The sequence below is a fragment of the Ptiloglossa arizonensis genome, chromosome 11 (genome assembly GCF_051014685.1).
Source record: "Ptiloglossa arizonensis isolate GNS036 chromosome 11, iyPtiAriz1_principal, whole genome shotgun sequence".
Lineage (NCBI taxonomy): Eukaryota > Metazoa > Arthropoda > Insecta > Hymenoptera > Colletidae > Ptiloglossa > Ptiloglossa arizonensis.
In genome coordinates, this window is record NC_135058.1 from 16,104,885 (window position 1) to 16,122,193 (window position 17,309).

General features: G+C 45.8%; 1 protein-coding gene across 1 annotated transcript in view; it reads left to right on the forward strand.

Moving 5' to 3' along the window:
- Positions 1-17,309, forward strand: part of LOC143152595 (uncharacterized) — a 373,342-nt gene that overhangs the window by 116,787 nt on the left and 239,246 nt on the right. The window contains exon 3 of the mRNA XM_076322893.1: positions 13,638-13,740. Coding sequence (XP_076179008.1) covers positions 13,638-13,740 — 103 coding nt within the window. The remainder of the gene's footprint in view (positions 1-13,637; positions 13,741-17,309) is intronic.

Here is a 17,309-nt window from a genome sequence, read left to right on the forward strand (position 1 = left end):
GAAGGCACGTTTACCAGGAAAGGACGTCCCGTGTCAGGAAGCCATCAGCCATCGGTGCCTCGACGACCGGGCTTGAGTGCTACTTGCTGAAATTGACGAAATGCAAACTACCATCGCGCAAACTTCCTCGACGCGATGTTAATTATAATAATGAAGCCGCGAGGGCATTGTGCCGGCAAAACGAATAAAGAAATAACGACCGCGCCCTGAGAAACGAGGCATCGGGGCCCTATCGATCGATCGAATTCGCTTAACGCTATCGGTGTCGAGAGTCGAGAGAACGAAAAACTTGTGTCAAAGTTTCGACCGAAATAGCGAGCTCCGTTCAATTTGTTCGCGCGGAGTTGAAATCGACGCCATACACATTTTCTTCGATTCTCGATAATTCGTCAAGAGTAATTTAAGTAGGTTAAGTCGATTGTACGAAGAGAATCTACGAGGTTTAGTATGTTACACGCGTGGAAATGTAGCTTCGTTACAAGTTACACGTTGGGATGTTTCAAGGTTTGCTTTGAGAAAAGTAACAATGGTAGCAGGAAACATTTTGCGCTTTACTTCAATCGCCTCGAGTGGCTAATTTATTCCGTCGGTGTCGGTAAATAATAAAACGAGATCAACCGGTCCCAATTAAGAGAACAACCCGAACATCCTGGACATCCTTCATCGACGCGTAATTAAAAATCAATTTGCCTTTCTAAATTGTATTCGCGTCAGAGTCGATCGTTCGGTGCCACCGAGAACGGTGCTTCCTAACATTTCGCTTTATTTATTTCAAGTAGCAAATTAACGCGGTTGCTGTTGGCGGGCAATAAAAGAAGGTTAACTCGTTTCAAGTGGAAAAAGTAACTCGAATATTCTGGACATCCTTCATCGACGCGTAATTAAAAATTGCTTTGCCTTTCGAATCGCAACCGTGCCAAGAAACGGTGCTTCCCGAGCTGCTTACTTAATTCGTTTCAAGTGGAAAATTGACACAGTTACCGTTGGCGGACAATAAAATAAAAGTAACTCGCTCGTTTTATTCGCCTCGACCGATAAATTAGCACGGTCGTTATCGATAAATAATAAAAATAAAATATAGAAAACGATGCAAAGTATGGCGGCAAAGTCGATCGTTCAAAGTCACCGAGAAACAGTGTTTCCTAAGATTTCACTTTATTCGTCGCGCGTAGGAAACGAACGCGGTTATTATCGTTAAATGATAAAATAAGTTTCGGAAAATAATCGAAAGATCCTGTACGTGGTTCATCGACGGGTAATTAAGAACGATTTCGTTCTTCGAAATCGCATCGGTCGGAGTCGATCGTCCGAAGCCATTAGGAAACGGTGCTCCCTAACGCTCCTCGACGTAAAAGCCGATTCCTGAAGGCTGTTACGGCTAGATTGTCACGTGTCGCGTGTAACGGCAGTGTTTCCTGTCGGAGGAACGGCTTCCATCGGCCATTACGCTATTACGGTTCATTTTCGTCGAAGGATCGCGGGTAGGCGCAAGGTGTGGCCGTCAGGATGAAAAGTCAAGTCGGGCCGAGACAATGGCGATCGATCCCCGGGGGACGGCGACTCGATCGGAAATTGCCGATGAATAGGGACGATAGATGAAAACTCGCTCTATTAAAACGTCTAGTCATTTTTTTGGCCGCCTTTGCCGACCGTCGGCCAAGATGGGCCGCGAGATCCCGTCGATCCTTGCCGCGGGCAACAACCGGCTATCCCCTGTCTCGAACATTTCCGTCGATATCGCGTTACGATTATTATTGTTATTATCATGGGTGTTCCTTTGCCAAATCGGGCCAGTGGCTCAACCTCTTCGTTCCACCGCGAGTCGTGTGTTTGATTTGCAGCTACGGTGGTTGTTAACCCTTCGAATCTCGGGCGAAACGTCTCGTACCGTCGCCGGTATCTTCAACCACTTGGATCGATTAAAATTGATATCTCCTATTTTCGCAAACCTTGCAAATAAGATTCGAAACTATGCTTCGTCGCGGAGGTATCTTTCTGTTGCTCCAACGTGGGTTACGTCGAGTGAAAAATAGTAAAAGAGTTATCAGAATTCTACCATTTCCGGACAAAAAGTGTATTTGAACGATCAAATCTCTTGTATTGTAAATGTTGAAGAAGGAGGCGAGAAAGTCTTCCGTATCGTTGCTCCGAAATTAGTAGCTCGGTCGCAAATTTGTGTTTTTATATCTGCACGTAACCTAGAATTAAAACGTGTCTCAACCGTTGTGGTAGCCGATGCGCAAGCTCACGGGCTGCGATTAAAAGCGTAACTTTTGACACGTTCCTTACAGCTCTTGCTCAGAAAGCGCACAGATTTGTAAAATGTACGGACGAAGGTAGAAAATTGCTGTGCAATTAATCGCGTTCATGGCAATGGGCTATAAACGAAAGTTCGAATATTCGAGGCACGAATACTCGTCCGTAGAATTTATGAATCTACCGTTGCAACGTCGTATTATCGTTAACAGAATACCAATGCGCTACTCAAATATTCTACCTGGTTTTTAAAGTAGACGGTGTCTACTATATCGATACTCCGCACCAATTCGCATATATCGTTTTTTTTTTTCGTACTGTAACGCGCGCGCTATTATTACTATAAAACTGTAATTACGTCTCGTATAATTCTAAACGAACACTTATCGAAGAACATCGTACGGAACGTCAATTAACACGTTCACACTATCTCGAGTCACGGGTGTGTCGGGAGGTTTTTGCTCGGACGATTAAACTGAAAGCTTTTTTGAAACTCGAACGTAATTATATCACAGGGATAATAATTTGTACCGCTCGGAAAAGAAAGTAGAACGTTTATTATTATTCGTCGCGAGCGATAATTACGTTTACGAAAACTCCGAACGTGTTAAATGTACAATTGTTACGTCACAGGGAAGAAAATTAATATAATTCGATAAAAAAATTACCACAAGTTTCTACGTTCGATTCTTTCCGAGATACGATTGCAAAGAGTTAAAATTCGACCAATAATTCCAACACTTTCCTCGCAAGTCGACTGAAGAGATACTTCTTTATTTTGAATCGTCCCAAAATCCAACTATTGCCCTAATTTTTACGCACTTCGGAATTACACAAAGTACGGTGAGTCGTCGACATCTTTGATTTACATTTTATTTAATTTTCGCTCGCTCGAAAATCCAGCTTCGTCTTCGCGCGTTCCAAAACCCGTGAAAATATCTGAAGAAATCCTCGAGAGCACATTCGGAGTAAATTGACGCTCGCAAATAGGAACTGTGCCCGGTCGGTCCACGCACGAAACAAAGACACAAAAGAAAGAAACTCGACACGGACGAAAGGCCAAGAATTGGCTTAGCTGGGTAACCCCTTTTCGAGCAACACGGAAGTACGGGCGTAGACCGGTGGAAACGTTTAAAAGATCGTCCTCGGAGGTCGTAAGTCTCAATTATTTAGGAAAATTGTTAAAAGCCGCAAAAACCCGGGCTTCCAAACCCGTGGGAAATGGTCCTCGCCGAGCGGTGAGTAGAAAATTACACGATCCCTCTTGTTCGTCCTTTTTGTTTCCATGTTCGCCGTTTACGCGCGCAGACAGGTAGCAGAGAGCCGGAGCGGAGGGTGCTTTTTAAATCTCATTATTACAGCTGGTGGGCAATGGGAAAAATATCCGAGGGTTGTGTCCGGCCGCGAGCAGAAGCTACCAGGGACTCGGGGGGTGGCTGGGAAGGGGTAGAGGGTGGTGGAGAACTTAATCCTACCGGGTTCGGCAATAAAACGACTCGGCTTTCCAAGCGCGGCCACGCGCCCAGGATTTCTTTTTTAATGCGATAAGGAGAACAATGCCGCGATATTTCGCGTCCTCGGTTCGTACACGCCCCTTCCACCGGGATTTAATAACTCGTCCCGTTCCAACGGTCCTCGCGACCCGGGTAGCCGGATATTGGTGCGCGTTTTTAATTGAAAAAATCGCACGCGATAGGGATATAATTCGCCCGTTTAAATTTCTTCGCGTTTCTCGGCTTTTATAGGCGCCGAAATTGCCCCGACACGTTCTTAAACGCTCGGAGGAGGATAAACTCGAATATTAACGGCGCCCGTTAGTTACAACACGCGTATCGACGACGTTAACTGCGCTGGGTGTCCTATCGCGAATTCCACGAACGTCTTTCCCGTTTAGCGTACGAAAAAATGTCCGAGAAAGGAATCGTACGGCGCAGAGGGCAAACACGTGGACAAGGTTGTTTCAAGGTCACCTAGTTTTCTTCTCTTCTTTCGACGAAACGAACCGCGCGCGTCGAAACACCTACCGATGCATCGCCTTCGAACGTATATTTTTCGATGACGTTCCTCGTAACCGAATCAAAGTTACAAACGAAGCCCATCGGGAATCGCAAGGAGAGTTAGAGGCGATTGTAAATGATTCTTTTCGTCCGTAATGCGCAATATCTCCGATTGGAAATTTTTCTAAAAACCGAGATTCAAATAACAAACACCCCGTGTAACGTACGGAACACCCGATTGATTCGAGTCGCTGATTTTCCGCGAGCAGCCAAGCCGAAGGGAAATCCTCCGTATGAAAATTCTTCCGGTAAAAATCGTGCATCATCGCGGGACAAGATTCGAGAGACGAGAACGCGGTGGTGCGGGCACGCAACATCCCTTTACGATTTTCGTGGCCGACTTGTTCCCGAAGAATCCCCCGCGTGTTCTGCCCCGAAGCGTCGGGACGTTTTACGCTACATGGATCAGGAGCGGCAATCGGGGTGATATTATTTCATCGGTCGGAAATAGAGAGAGGGTCGGGGCGAAAGTTAGCATAGGCCGTGACTTAGTGCTCCTGAGGGTGCCGTCTGTCAACCCCGAGCCCGGCGAACCTTTCTTATTTCGAGATATTTTGTCGTCGCCGCCGCGATATTTATCGTCCACGCAGGACCCAGCCCTCTCTCTCTCTCTCTCTCTCTCTCTCTTCATCTCGTGTGTTACAACGTTCCGCGATACGAAAAATAATCTTTGCGCCCCCCTTTCGAAGGGCTCGACTAATCGGCCTGCCGCGAATTTTTCACTTTCGCTCGAAACGACGCCGCGATGAATTGCACCCTGACTTTACGGCGATTAATTTGCGGCGGATCGTGCGACGGAAACATTGTTGTCGAAATCGGGGACAATTTTTTAAAGTTACCTGCAGAGAAGGTTAGCGAGTCAAATTTTACGGAGAGTATTTTCAATGGAAAAATAAGTTTCGACAGCTCCTGGATCACGTTCCAACGATTAAAGAAATATTTCTCTTAAATATACCAACGACAATAACGATATAAATCGAACTCTTCGACAAATTAAAATTTGTTGGTAACATTCGTACCGTTTCGGTATAAAAATCACGCTCGAAAGCCTCCATCCCCCGAAATTCACCGAAAGCCCCACCGTTTTCAACGATCCGAAAGAATTATTTATTCTACGGATTTTTTGGCAAGCGCGGATCTCGACCACGAAATACGCGGCTCTTCCGCGATCGTTCGGCCGGTTAATTCCAGTACATTTGAACGCGTCCCGGGAAAACGGGCAGATATATCACGCAAATTGCCATTGTGGCCGCGACAATATGCTAAGCGTAGCCAGGCTGTTAGCATTTCATTATTCCAACACACATAAAACGTATCGGGACGAAGAACGGCTCTCCTCTCTTTCTTCTTTCCGTTCCGGCGCGTTTTCCCCGCATGGACACGCGTCCATGCGGTTTCCCGATCGACGGGGGTGCCAATTGCTACTTTTTGGCGGTGAAACGTCGAAACGACGCACACGCATCGAAATAATGCCACAAGTCTGGAATTGAAAGCTCATTTTCAATTTCTAGCCATTGCGCCTTACGAGGGAATTACAGGGTCCTTACAGGGGCCGATTCTTCGTGTAAAAGTGAGTCGAAAAGTAGGGATAAAATATTTTCGTTCGAGGCATCGTTCACGAGAGAATTGATTTCGAACATTTTTGGAGCACGCGCGGCATCGACTACTTTGCTAACTCGTCTGTCCATTGCTCGGTATTTCTACTTGCGTCGGTGCTTGCAAACATTGCTCCGCTATTGTACGTATTATCTTGAAACTAGTTAGAACCAGTTATAACGAACAATACTGTACCACGATCGATTTCCACAAACCACGACGCAAGTGAAAATAACGAGCAACGACCAGTCAGGTTGTGTCGTACTCGGCCGAACGCGTACCCCACAAATATTCGAAACCAACTTTCTCGAAAACGAAGCATCGTATGAAAAATCGTTAACCCGTATTTTCCACGTATTTTTACGCAAAGAATAAATGGGTGGTTCTACTTCCGATACAGAGCTACGAGAATAGGTATCCAACCTATAACTTTCTTTTATATTTCATTGTAATTCTTTCAGATTACATTGTAGAAGAATTTATCACGTTTTTTACATTTATTAGCAATTTTCATAATTGTACTTTTACCGTGAACCATTCTTTTTTCATCAGATAAAGTTAAAACTCAGATGGAAAACATTGCGCAAATATATAAACTTTCTCTAACTCTAAAACAACTTGTTACAATAAACGTTGCGTTAGGATAAATTCAAGCCTGAATCGACTCGTCACAGTAACGTAAAATAAACATTGGGTCACGGTAAATTCCAAAGTAAACAATTTTTGGCAATTACGTAAAACGAAAGTCGGTTACAAAATAATAAAACTGAAACGAATCTTTGGAATTACACAGATACACTCCTAGGTACGATTGATCCAAGAGTAAAAGTAAACAACGAACCTTAACGATAAATGTTGCGATTCGGCTCGATCTCGACACCGTGCGCGCTGTGTACGCGAACGTCACCCATATTTCATGGAGCGGTCCGAATTCGGTTCCTCTGTACGGTGGTTCCCCGTTTAGGGGGCGAGCTGGTAACGAAACGAGAGATCCGATCAGCGAAACGCAGAGACCAGCTTAAACCCTCGAACTCATTAACGGGGATGGGGGGAAGTTAGCAACGGTCGACGCGAGCCGCTCGCCCGGCTTTATACTTGAGGTTTAATTCGCGCTGGTCAAATTAATTTGCAAACGATGAACAAGTCGCCGGCTGTGCGCGCTGTTAGCGTTGCATTTCGAACGGTGAAGAGACGTATGGGTGGGTCGGGAGTGGGGATTAGCCGCGTTCATTAAACACGAACGCGGTGCATCCCGTCCGGGCTGATTTGCCCGCGATGGATCGCATCGACGTCATCGTCGCCGAGTGCTGTCGAGTTTTCGTACTTTCGTGCCTCCGACTGCACTCCCCCTCTCTCGGTCTGTAATCAATCGTGAAATCGGCTACAATCCCAACAACAGGGGATGCCGAATTTTAGGCAGATTAACCTCGAGTGCCGTTTTCGTTGAAAGTAGGCATTCCAGTTTCTCGTGATTTCTCGTTTGGAAAACACGCTCGAGATCCTTGTTACCCGCTCGGCAAAAGGATTCGGTCAAGAGGCGGGGGTAGGGAGAGATTGGAGTGTATCGACGCTGGGAGTGGTCATTGAGTCGGTTTCGAGTCAGGTTCCGAGGCGCGATGAGTATCTGCTGAGTTTCAAGTGCGAAACGTCGATGGTGGCTCTTTTTATTTTGAGCTCGCACGGTGAAGAGGAACGAGGGGGGGGGGGACGATTCGCGATTCCCTCCTTCATTTTCCTCGATTCTACGATGCGATGAACGTCCGTTGAACCGAGAAGGTGAGATTTCGATGCTCGTTATCGCTTTCACGAATGGATTTAACGCTTTGGGAAGACGAGGAGAATTTTCTACAGACGAATTAAGTATTTATGTATCAAGTATCTTTCCAGAGACAAATTAAGTATTTATATATCAAGTATCTTTCCAGAGACGAACAAAATATTTATATATTAAGTATTCTTGATCGACGAACGGTAGGAAATCCGTCCTATATTTAGACACGATTAATTTTTTATTATTTATTCACGATATGGATCCTCCTCGTTACATTATATAACAAATCCGTCCTATATTTAAACACGATTAATTTTTGTATCATTTATTTACGTTATCGATCCCCTCGCGATACATTTAGCCACGATTCATTTTTTTATCATTTATTCGCGATACGAATTCTCCGTGTTATATTTAGCCACGATTCGTTCTTTTTAAATTTATTTACGTTACGGATCCCCCGCGATACATTCGACCACTGTTCGTTTTTTTATTATTTATTCGCGTTATCGGTACCTCAAGAGAATGGTATATTTAGGTTGACAAATTTCCCCGGCCGTCCACGTTTCGTAATGTAATTTGATTTCTCTCGTCATCGAATTACAACCGTTACCCGAATTCCCTGGTCGGGTGATATGTTTAACAATACGCGGGCATATTGTGCGTAACTGTGCTGCGGATACGGTCGCGATTATAATGATGATCATCATCACCGCTGCCGCGATCGCCGGTGTTATCGACTGGAAATATACGTTCACGTAATTTGTGTATGTAATCCATATCCGTGCAATTAATTATCGTTCTCCGATACGTTGTAACATCCATCACTGCCTTCTCGATATCCTCGCGTTTCGTTTATATTCAACGGTGTACACTCCATGTTCGATTCATCGTCGAGATATCGTACGATGTAACCGAAACCTAAATATCCCTTTTTTCGATAGCGTATGACGGAAAATTCGAAGCAGCTTTGTGTCGTAAAAACAATAGCACGGACGATGCAGTACCAATCGCGTTTCGGAGGAATCGCGATCGAAAACGAAACGAAATCAATTCCAAGAACATGGAACGAATATCAACGAAATTGTCGAGTAAACGTTACTTCAGAACCTTATCGAGCGTCTTCGATCGAAATTGACTCAGCGCGGAACTTGGACAGTTGTTCTCCCCCTTTCGAAAAACTGAAAACACCGTTCGGCAAGGTCGAGGGTGGCGATCGATCACGATCAACGTCAGGCGGGAATCGATCGTCGATAGGGGTCTTTTGAAAGTGACGGCTGCAGTCGATGTTCCTGGAGAAAAAAGCCGGCTGCTGCAGCGCTCGGGCGCTAATTTCGGCGCGCGTGCCGCGAGGCTTTTTCACCGCCGAGATACAATGAGAAGCGCGTGTAACGCCACGCGCCTGGAAAGCCAACACTGCGCGTACCTTGTGTCTCGTTAATTGCGTGTACACCGACCGAATCTTCTTAAGACCATCGCATCGTTTTTGTCGTTCAAACACAGCACATCGGTTATTAATGAACCTCGAGTCTCCGACAGGGACGGGGAAAAAGTGCAACAAGCCAAGAGGAAGATTAATTTTTAACGTTTGGACCGAGAAAGTCTACAAGGTATGACAAATCGTCGGTCCCGGGCAAGCTACTTGTTACAACGATTAGATCTGTAAGTGAGAAACGACGCGGGCAGAGAAACGGTGATACAAAAATTAGAAAGTCGTTAGAAAATACATCGAAACGAGAAAAGCTTAGGTACGAGTTCCTGTAACACTTACAGGAATTTTGACAATTTATTTACTCATTCAAAGGAGGACATCCTGATTACAATAATTATATCGTCGATAAACGGGTGACGCATCTACGTTAGAAATAAGCCCCAACACGACCGTACTGGTATCCACTATCGTTACAAAGACTCCATCGCTTTACATTTATCGAGGTGGTACCGTACCTCCCGAAAGATACGTTTCTTCGAAACACGCTCGGCGTATCTGCAACGCGTACCTCGATTAGGGTGTAGCGAGCACCAGAGTCGAACGTTACGAGCTCGCTAGGAGAGATTCGACCCCAGTAGCGCGAGGGTTAAGAACACCCCTCGGTCTTCCACGAGGAAAGGTAGAGGCACCGCGAACCTTCCACGCGAGAAGAAGGAATAGACGTTTCCGCGTGGATGTGTCGTGGTGGGTGAACAAAAAGGGGTGGCAAGCGTCGCCGTTATAGCGTTACCAAGGCGTGTGGCGCTAATATAAAGACAAATGAAGCGACGCGCGAAGCTGCCTCGGTCGGCCATGTGTCTTTATACAGACAGCGTCCCGCGCCACCTTCGAGGCGCATTCGCGGGAAATCTTCTGTCGCGTGGAAACGTCAGCGCCGAGAACGCCACGGCTGACTAAATTTCGCAGCCGGCGAATTTTATTAGCCACGCAGCGGGTTATTTATTCGGAACAGCGACAGATTATATGGCGATATTAGCGGCCGCCTGGTAAGGTCGGGAGGGTGGCTGCGCTCGCATAAAACAAACTCCCCGCCTCGGTTTTTATATCCCGTTCCGTGACTCTCCGGTATCACCGTTTCGGGTTAACTCACCTTCGAATCGAAATATCCCGACGCGAGTTCACCCCGCGATAATACAATTTTCCAAGACGATCGAACGCTGCAAGGAAATTCTTGTCCCGGGTTTGTCAGCGGGCCCTTGTTCGAGGCATTTGAAGGTTTCTGATCAAAAGTTGCGAGAAACGGTAATCGATCCAGTGTTCACAGTCTTCCGACGGGTTGTTTTATAGTTCGCCAACGAGAGTACAGCGTCGTCGATGATTTGCTCGCTACAGAGTTCGTTTGCTCAAGATTTGTTCCGAGACGAGCCGTACGAAAACAAGATACGACTATCTTCCGGCGAGTCGTTGACACTTGGGAGTAGTCGGTCGAGGATTTAGCAATTTTTGGCAAACAATTATTCCGGAGGAGAAGTTTGCGCATCGTGGATACTCGAGAAAGCTGTTACAGAGCGGGTGGAACAGCTATTGGTTCCCCTCTCGTGTGTAAGAAACTCGAAAACGTCAACACTCGGTCCAAAGTGGAAAGAGTCGAAGAGATCCGCGAAGCACTCGCGTGTCATGGATTCCCGATTCGAAACTGTCTCGATTCGTACTGGATTCGTGGACTTCCGAGTCAGAGGTGATCCCACTCGTGGTTCATGAACTCCTGGAACAGACCTGCCCCCACTCGCACGCGATTCGTGAACTTCTGGTTCGGAACCATCCTCGTTCGCGCGTGGTTCATGGACTCCTGATTCGCAACTGTCCTCGTTCGCACGTGGTTCATGGACTCGGTGGCTCGCGATGGTTCCTGAACTCCTGAGTCCGAAATATTCCGTCTCGCGCGTGGTTCGTGGACTCCCAATTCAGAGCTACCCTGGCTCGCGCGTGGCTCATGGACTCCTGATTCGGAACAGCTTCGATTGGTTTACGGTTCGTGGACCCCTGATTGAAAACTCTCGTAGCTCGTGTCGTCTATCGACTCCTGATTCGGGACCGTCCTCGCTCGCAGATGGTTCGTGGACTCCCGTTAACTGGCAATGGGTCCTGAACTCCTGAATCGGAAATATTCCGTCACGCGTGTGGTTCGTGGACCCCTGATTCGAAACTATCCTGCCTCGTTTATCGACTCCTGATTCGAAACTATCTTGCACCGTTCGTCGACTCCTGATTCGAAACTATCCCGCGTTGTTTATCGCGTCGTTTATAAACTCCCGATTCGAGACCGTCCCGAGCCTCGGTCAGTGGTCACCCGAACCTGGCAAACTTTCGAACGATTACAATTTCAACGAGTTCGTCCAAGTTCCTCGGATTCTTGGAACGGTTCGGGCAACTGGAGGAGTCCTCGCTTCGAAGCGATAAAAGAAATTCCTTCGGTTCGGTTCGGTTCGAAACCGGCTTGGAACCGACTCCGGTCGATTCCTCGGTGCATCGCGAGGCCAAACGATCTCTCGTACACGTGACTTTTCCCGCGAGGACACGGGGACACGGGGACACGGGGACCCGGTTGTCCCTCGTTCCTTTGCATACCCTTCGCTTCTTTCGCGCGCTGTCTTCCGCTATCGCGGCGTACAGGAGGCAATAACATTTTTACGAGCCACGAAACATTTATTGCCGGCTCTCTGCCGCCGCGCGGCGTTTTATCATCGCCATTCCCCGGCTTAATACTGCCCGCTTAAGGACGCCGCGAGCAGCTTCTGTATATTCTTCGCGGTTGTATATCTTCCGATTAGACCCGGGAACGACGACGACGCTGCCAGCGTGCCGACGAGTTCATCAATTCACCGTTTTTGAAAACTACTCGCGACCGGAGTGATTGATCGGCTCGTTCCCTGAGCTAATGAAACACGTTTGCGTTTCGTTGCTCGCGAGCGGTTATTGGCTGCCTATCCGGCGAACCACGAGTGGCTAGTTACGTTTCTAACGGCCATTCTTGAGGAAAATAACGGCGAAGCTGGACCGGAGGCGTCGATGGTGAACATTTGCACCGGTGTGTCTTTATACGTTCGCTCGTATTGCCAACGAATCGGGTGATCACGCCCGGGTCGAAGCTGACCCGCAATTCGACCACGTTTGCACGAATACTTTCAACAAAGATTCCGTCACTGGGAGATGATCCTAGTCTAGCGAAAACGGGACACTTACCCCGGACTCAGTATTTATCGTGAGATACTTCCACATTTTATAAAAAATCAACGAACGAATATTATTCTGGTATTTCTTGGTATTTTAAGAAAAGTCGTACCAACTTTACAACTGGACAATACGAAAAAGATTCAGACGTGGTAAACGGATGGATGAAATTGTTACCTCCCGACAGAGGTTTCGTTTCAAATTTTGAGAATCGATTCGAATTCGCAGGACATAAAAATGGATGTTCGCAGACACCGCGATGAATATTTCAGTAAATTGAAAAATCTCTGTTCACCGAGTGACCAAGAGAATTCGAAACGCTCGTAAAAGTTAGTTCGCGGCTCGAACACGTTCTCCTCGGTGCTCTCCGGGCAGATTTCCACGTCGAGCCGGAGCCATGATGAAAATGATGTCGGACGGTACAAGGGCGGTCGTTTAATAAGGATCGGAAGTTTCCCTTAGTGCAGATTCGTGTTTGTTAACGGGGAACTTTCGAACGCGTGAAAGATGGAAGAGGAGGAATTAATACTTTTCTTTTTCCACCCCCGTCTTCTCTCCTCCGTCCCGTTTCGGTCGCCACGGAGCACCGGGCAAAGATACCTGTAGGTAACTCGGAGCTGGGCGCAAAATAAACTTTTCCGCCGCGTAGATAAAGTAATACCCGATCCGGGTAGGTAGCTCGCTTCCTTTCAGCCGCGGGGGCCGGATTGGATGGTGGCTCCCAAGGGGTTAATTTCGTGCCGAAGGGGCGGAAAATATTCACGGTTCCTTAAAATCGGACGAGCGGCTCGTCTCTTACGAGCTTCCTCTGGGGTGGCGTTATGCCAAACGGTCACTCAAAATACCACACCCCCTTTTTTTCGACTAGCCCGTGGCAACGATCCTTTAATCCGCGCCAAACTGTCCGGGATATTTTCTCCCGGGGATGAAAAGTCGGCGAATAAAATTCACCCTCAAGACGTTTCTTTTTTCACCGTTTTAACGAACGACCAGTGTTTCCCAAAGTTCACCGAATTCCTTCTCCGAGTGGTAATGAACTTTGGCTCGGATGATCGTCTTAGCTTCGACGAACGAAGCACCGAGAAAACCTCGAGTGAGAAAGACCTCTGCGACAAAGGGTGAACATTCGAATATCCATTTTTTACGCGTAAGTTTAGGTTCTGTAAAAAAAATGTAACGTTTCTCATATTTCTTTTACACGGAACAAGTAGTAATTTTAGAGATCGATGTATTCGTGGACGCGAAGTATTAAAACTTTGATGTGATAATTGCTTGGTCTTTTTTCGTGTTACAGTCTATCAAGTGCACCATCAATGGATGTTCCTGCGATTCGTTCACGCCAGGAAAGCGACACATCCGGTACTGCGACAAGTGCCACCACGGCTGGGTGCCCCACGGTAAGTACCCCGAGTCTTCTGTCATTTATTTATATAGAAGAACTAAAACTAGATATACGACCAGATACGCGCATAAATTATCCAGATATACGACCATCCAGCTATTTACCTACGTATTTATAGAGGCTCTAAATATCAGGCAAACAACATTTTTTTACAGCAATAGAAGTTATCGATTCGTAGTCTTAACGTCGCATATAAAACCTTGACTTAACATAGAAGAGAGATTATATTCAAATAGAATATTTTGAAATTGGGTTGTAAACTTTTCTTCATCGACGATACAAATCTTTCTTGTCACAGTTGATATCCGGTACGTCTTCCTTCCATTTGAACGGTGTACGAAGGTACTTCTAGAGCGAAGAAATTTACAATACGAATCGTTCGTAAATAACAAAAGTTAATTTTACGCCAAAGAGGTCGATCGCAGGACCTACGTCGACTGGATCTTTTTGTCCTTCTCGATCAGTACCTACAAGCCCTCAAAATCTTTGACCCTTTCTCAAACCACTCTGTGCAAACATAGAAAACATTGAAGTACAATAAGAACTACAAAGAGTATCGCGAAAAAAATATTTAAATACACTGTGACGCGCAGAAAAATAATTAAACGAACAATAACCTACGGAAACTGTTATTATATCTAGTTACACGTTACATACATCTCGTGTGCAGAAAATCGAGAGTAATTAAAGGAATTCGAGATAATTGGATAGACAATAGCCTACAGAAACTTTGTTCCTATATTTATTAATACGCAATTACGACGAAGTGTGATCACTTTGCACACAATTCGTGGACAAGAAATCGAAAGAATTTACAATTAAACGAATTCGAGAAATCACCCCCGATTTAAGAATCCATCTTCGAAGCAGCATCCTTCGAACGTCGAAGATTTCGCAGGGGGTGGCCGCACGGGGTCGCGTGCACACGGTTAAACGCAAATTTTCCAACTGTCAGCATACTTCATCCGAGCGGCCCTCAGGGACGAAATTCAATTTTCCGACGATGACCAGTGGCCGTCCCTTCGCGGCCACCGCTCCACCCTTCTCTGTGGCCGCGCACGCGATCCGTTCGTAGCTACGCGCGTGTATGCATACGTATCGACGATACATATATACGTAAGAGGGCGAGCTTTATGCCCTCGTAAGTTCTCGGATGTATGGAAGAAGCGATTGGCCGATGGTCGTCGCTACCCGCTACACTCGGCCACAATGTTCGCGAATATACAGGGTGTAACGTGCGAAATCTTTACCAGTTAGGTTCGTTCGCCCTTGACTTCCAACGGACCAGATAATGGAGCCTCGTGTACGAAGTATCGTTTTATTATATACGAATATCGTCAGCAGGGATCATCGAACACTTGTGCAGATCGTGTGACCAGTTTCGGGTAATTTTAGTGTTACTTAATTCTGTATTGCGATGAAATGGACTTTTCTGCAAATATTCGTTATATTTGTGTTATTCTAAAGATTCTTGAATCACCTTGGTTGCGTAGGATTCGTCGAATAACAATTATTTACAAAAGAATCTACCTTGGACGCGTAGAACTCGTCAAGAATCCTAGAACAATATTTATTACTATAAAATACATATTATTTGCAAAAAAAATCAACTTCAGCAAGTGGAAATCTTCAAGAATTCTAGACCAATATTCAGAACTATATAACGATAACTATTCGTCAAAATATGATCTAATTATAATGATTTTGTTGAGAAACACAGCTCATTGAAATCGTACGGATTGTTTCGTAATAATTTCTAATTTCATGGGTGAATTCAACGTACGGAAGTAATGACAATAGTTCGCACGAAGATGTATTTACAGGGACACTGTAAATTCCTTTTGAAAAAATGTTATCGTTCGATTTTAAAATCCAGCGAGACACCCTGTACGTTTCGAGCACAAAGCACCCTCTTGTCGATGTGTCTGGAGGGAGATCTCGATGTACGGCGGTGTGTATCGCGCTTAAAATTCCGGTTGCTTGACCCGCGATAGATTGGACGTGCCGCGGCGCGGAATACATATCAATTCCGATCCCACGGGGACGCAGTTGCATTTTCCTCTGTGGTAGCTTTTTCTTCCCGCCTCCTCCATATTCCGGGAAGGAGAGACGGGTCCCGAGGAAATCGCTTGTCCGGCGAGGAGAGAGGAGAGGAATCCTAAACGCGTCTTCGAGCGTCATTATTCCCTTAATCGCGCCGATTAAAATACGCTTTGCCTTCTCAGCGAGCGCATTATCGCGTCTAAGAAGGCATTAGACGATGCGAGATGGGTTTATGGTTGAGAAGATGGTTCTTCGAGCATTGTTTTGAGGAAGTAACGGGGCGCTGAGTAAACACACCGAGGATTACAAAGCGATTGGAAGTGAGAAAAGTGTTTAGTGGATAGAATCGTGTTTAAGCTGCGAACCATGGGTTTTTCGGGAACGATATGAAAATAGTACTTGGTTTTGCTTTGCTGCAGTAGATTTTTGACGATTGTGTAAAAAATATCGTTGCAGTATGTTGGTAAGCGAAAGGAGTGATCACTCAGCAATAATTAAAGATACAGTTGTAGTCACAAATAACAGAGATGTACTGTACAAGTGGGGATGCTTCCAATTGAGAATGTAGAAATTTTTGTTGAAAAAGAATTTGGTAATTATTTAGAAAAATGTAACGTTGACACCCCGATGGATTGATTTTCTACGAAAGCTCCTCTGGTAAATGAAAAAAAAAAAAAAATCCAATCGAGTAAAGGTGCCCGACTACCAGAAAATGAAAAATAAACACGTCTCGTTTCGAAAACTAGCTTCGATTCTTCTCGTTCGTCGTTCCAATCGCTCCAATGGACCGCTTTCAGTTCCCAAACGATCCGGAGCTACGCGCGACGACTGTGTCGACACAGATCGTCCCGGTGCCATTCATCAAAATCGCCCGCACAAAAGACGATCCCAGCGATCGGTCTCGAAAACGCCAACGGAGTCATTTCTCTTTCGACATGGCCGATTGGACGACTGGAATTAGAAATCCCGAGCGGTCGACGGTTCGTCACTGCCCCTTTTGTTCTTAACGCGGACCGGTTCGGTTTGATGCAGCAAAAAAAAAGCAACCGTCGTCGACGTGTATTTTTCGTTTCGAATGAAAGAAGAGTGGTTCGAGAAATTATCCACAGTCAAGGATGTTGATCGAATTTGTCGCTAGAATTCGCGATCAGGATCCCCACTCTTTGTGTATCTTCGACTACTCTTCCCAAGATGTTGTATTTGAAAAAAAATGATACATCCACTGTCGTTACTAACATTACATGCGCTACATAACATTGTGTAACATTATATTTCAAAGAATAGCATTTAGACGTTATATTCACTGTCCCCTTTCGAGAGTTCAATTCGAATTCGACAAGTTTCTGAAATATTGTACAAGGAAAGAAGAGATCACCAGTATCGACTCAAGATTCCCCATCGATGCCTCGCGTATCGATAATTGGCTGTTTCGATTTTCGAACATTTAGCGAGGCACTACTGTATCGCCTGGAGACCGAGAAAACCGGAACAAGTAGATCGCGCGATTTAATCTTAGTTCCC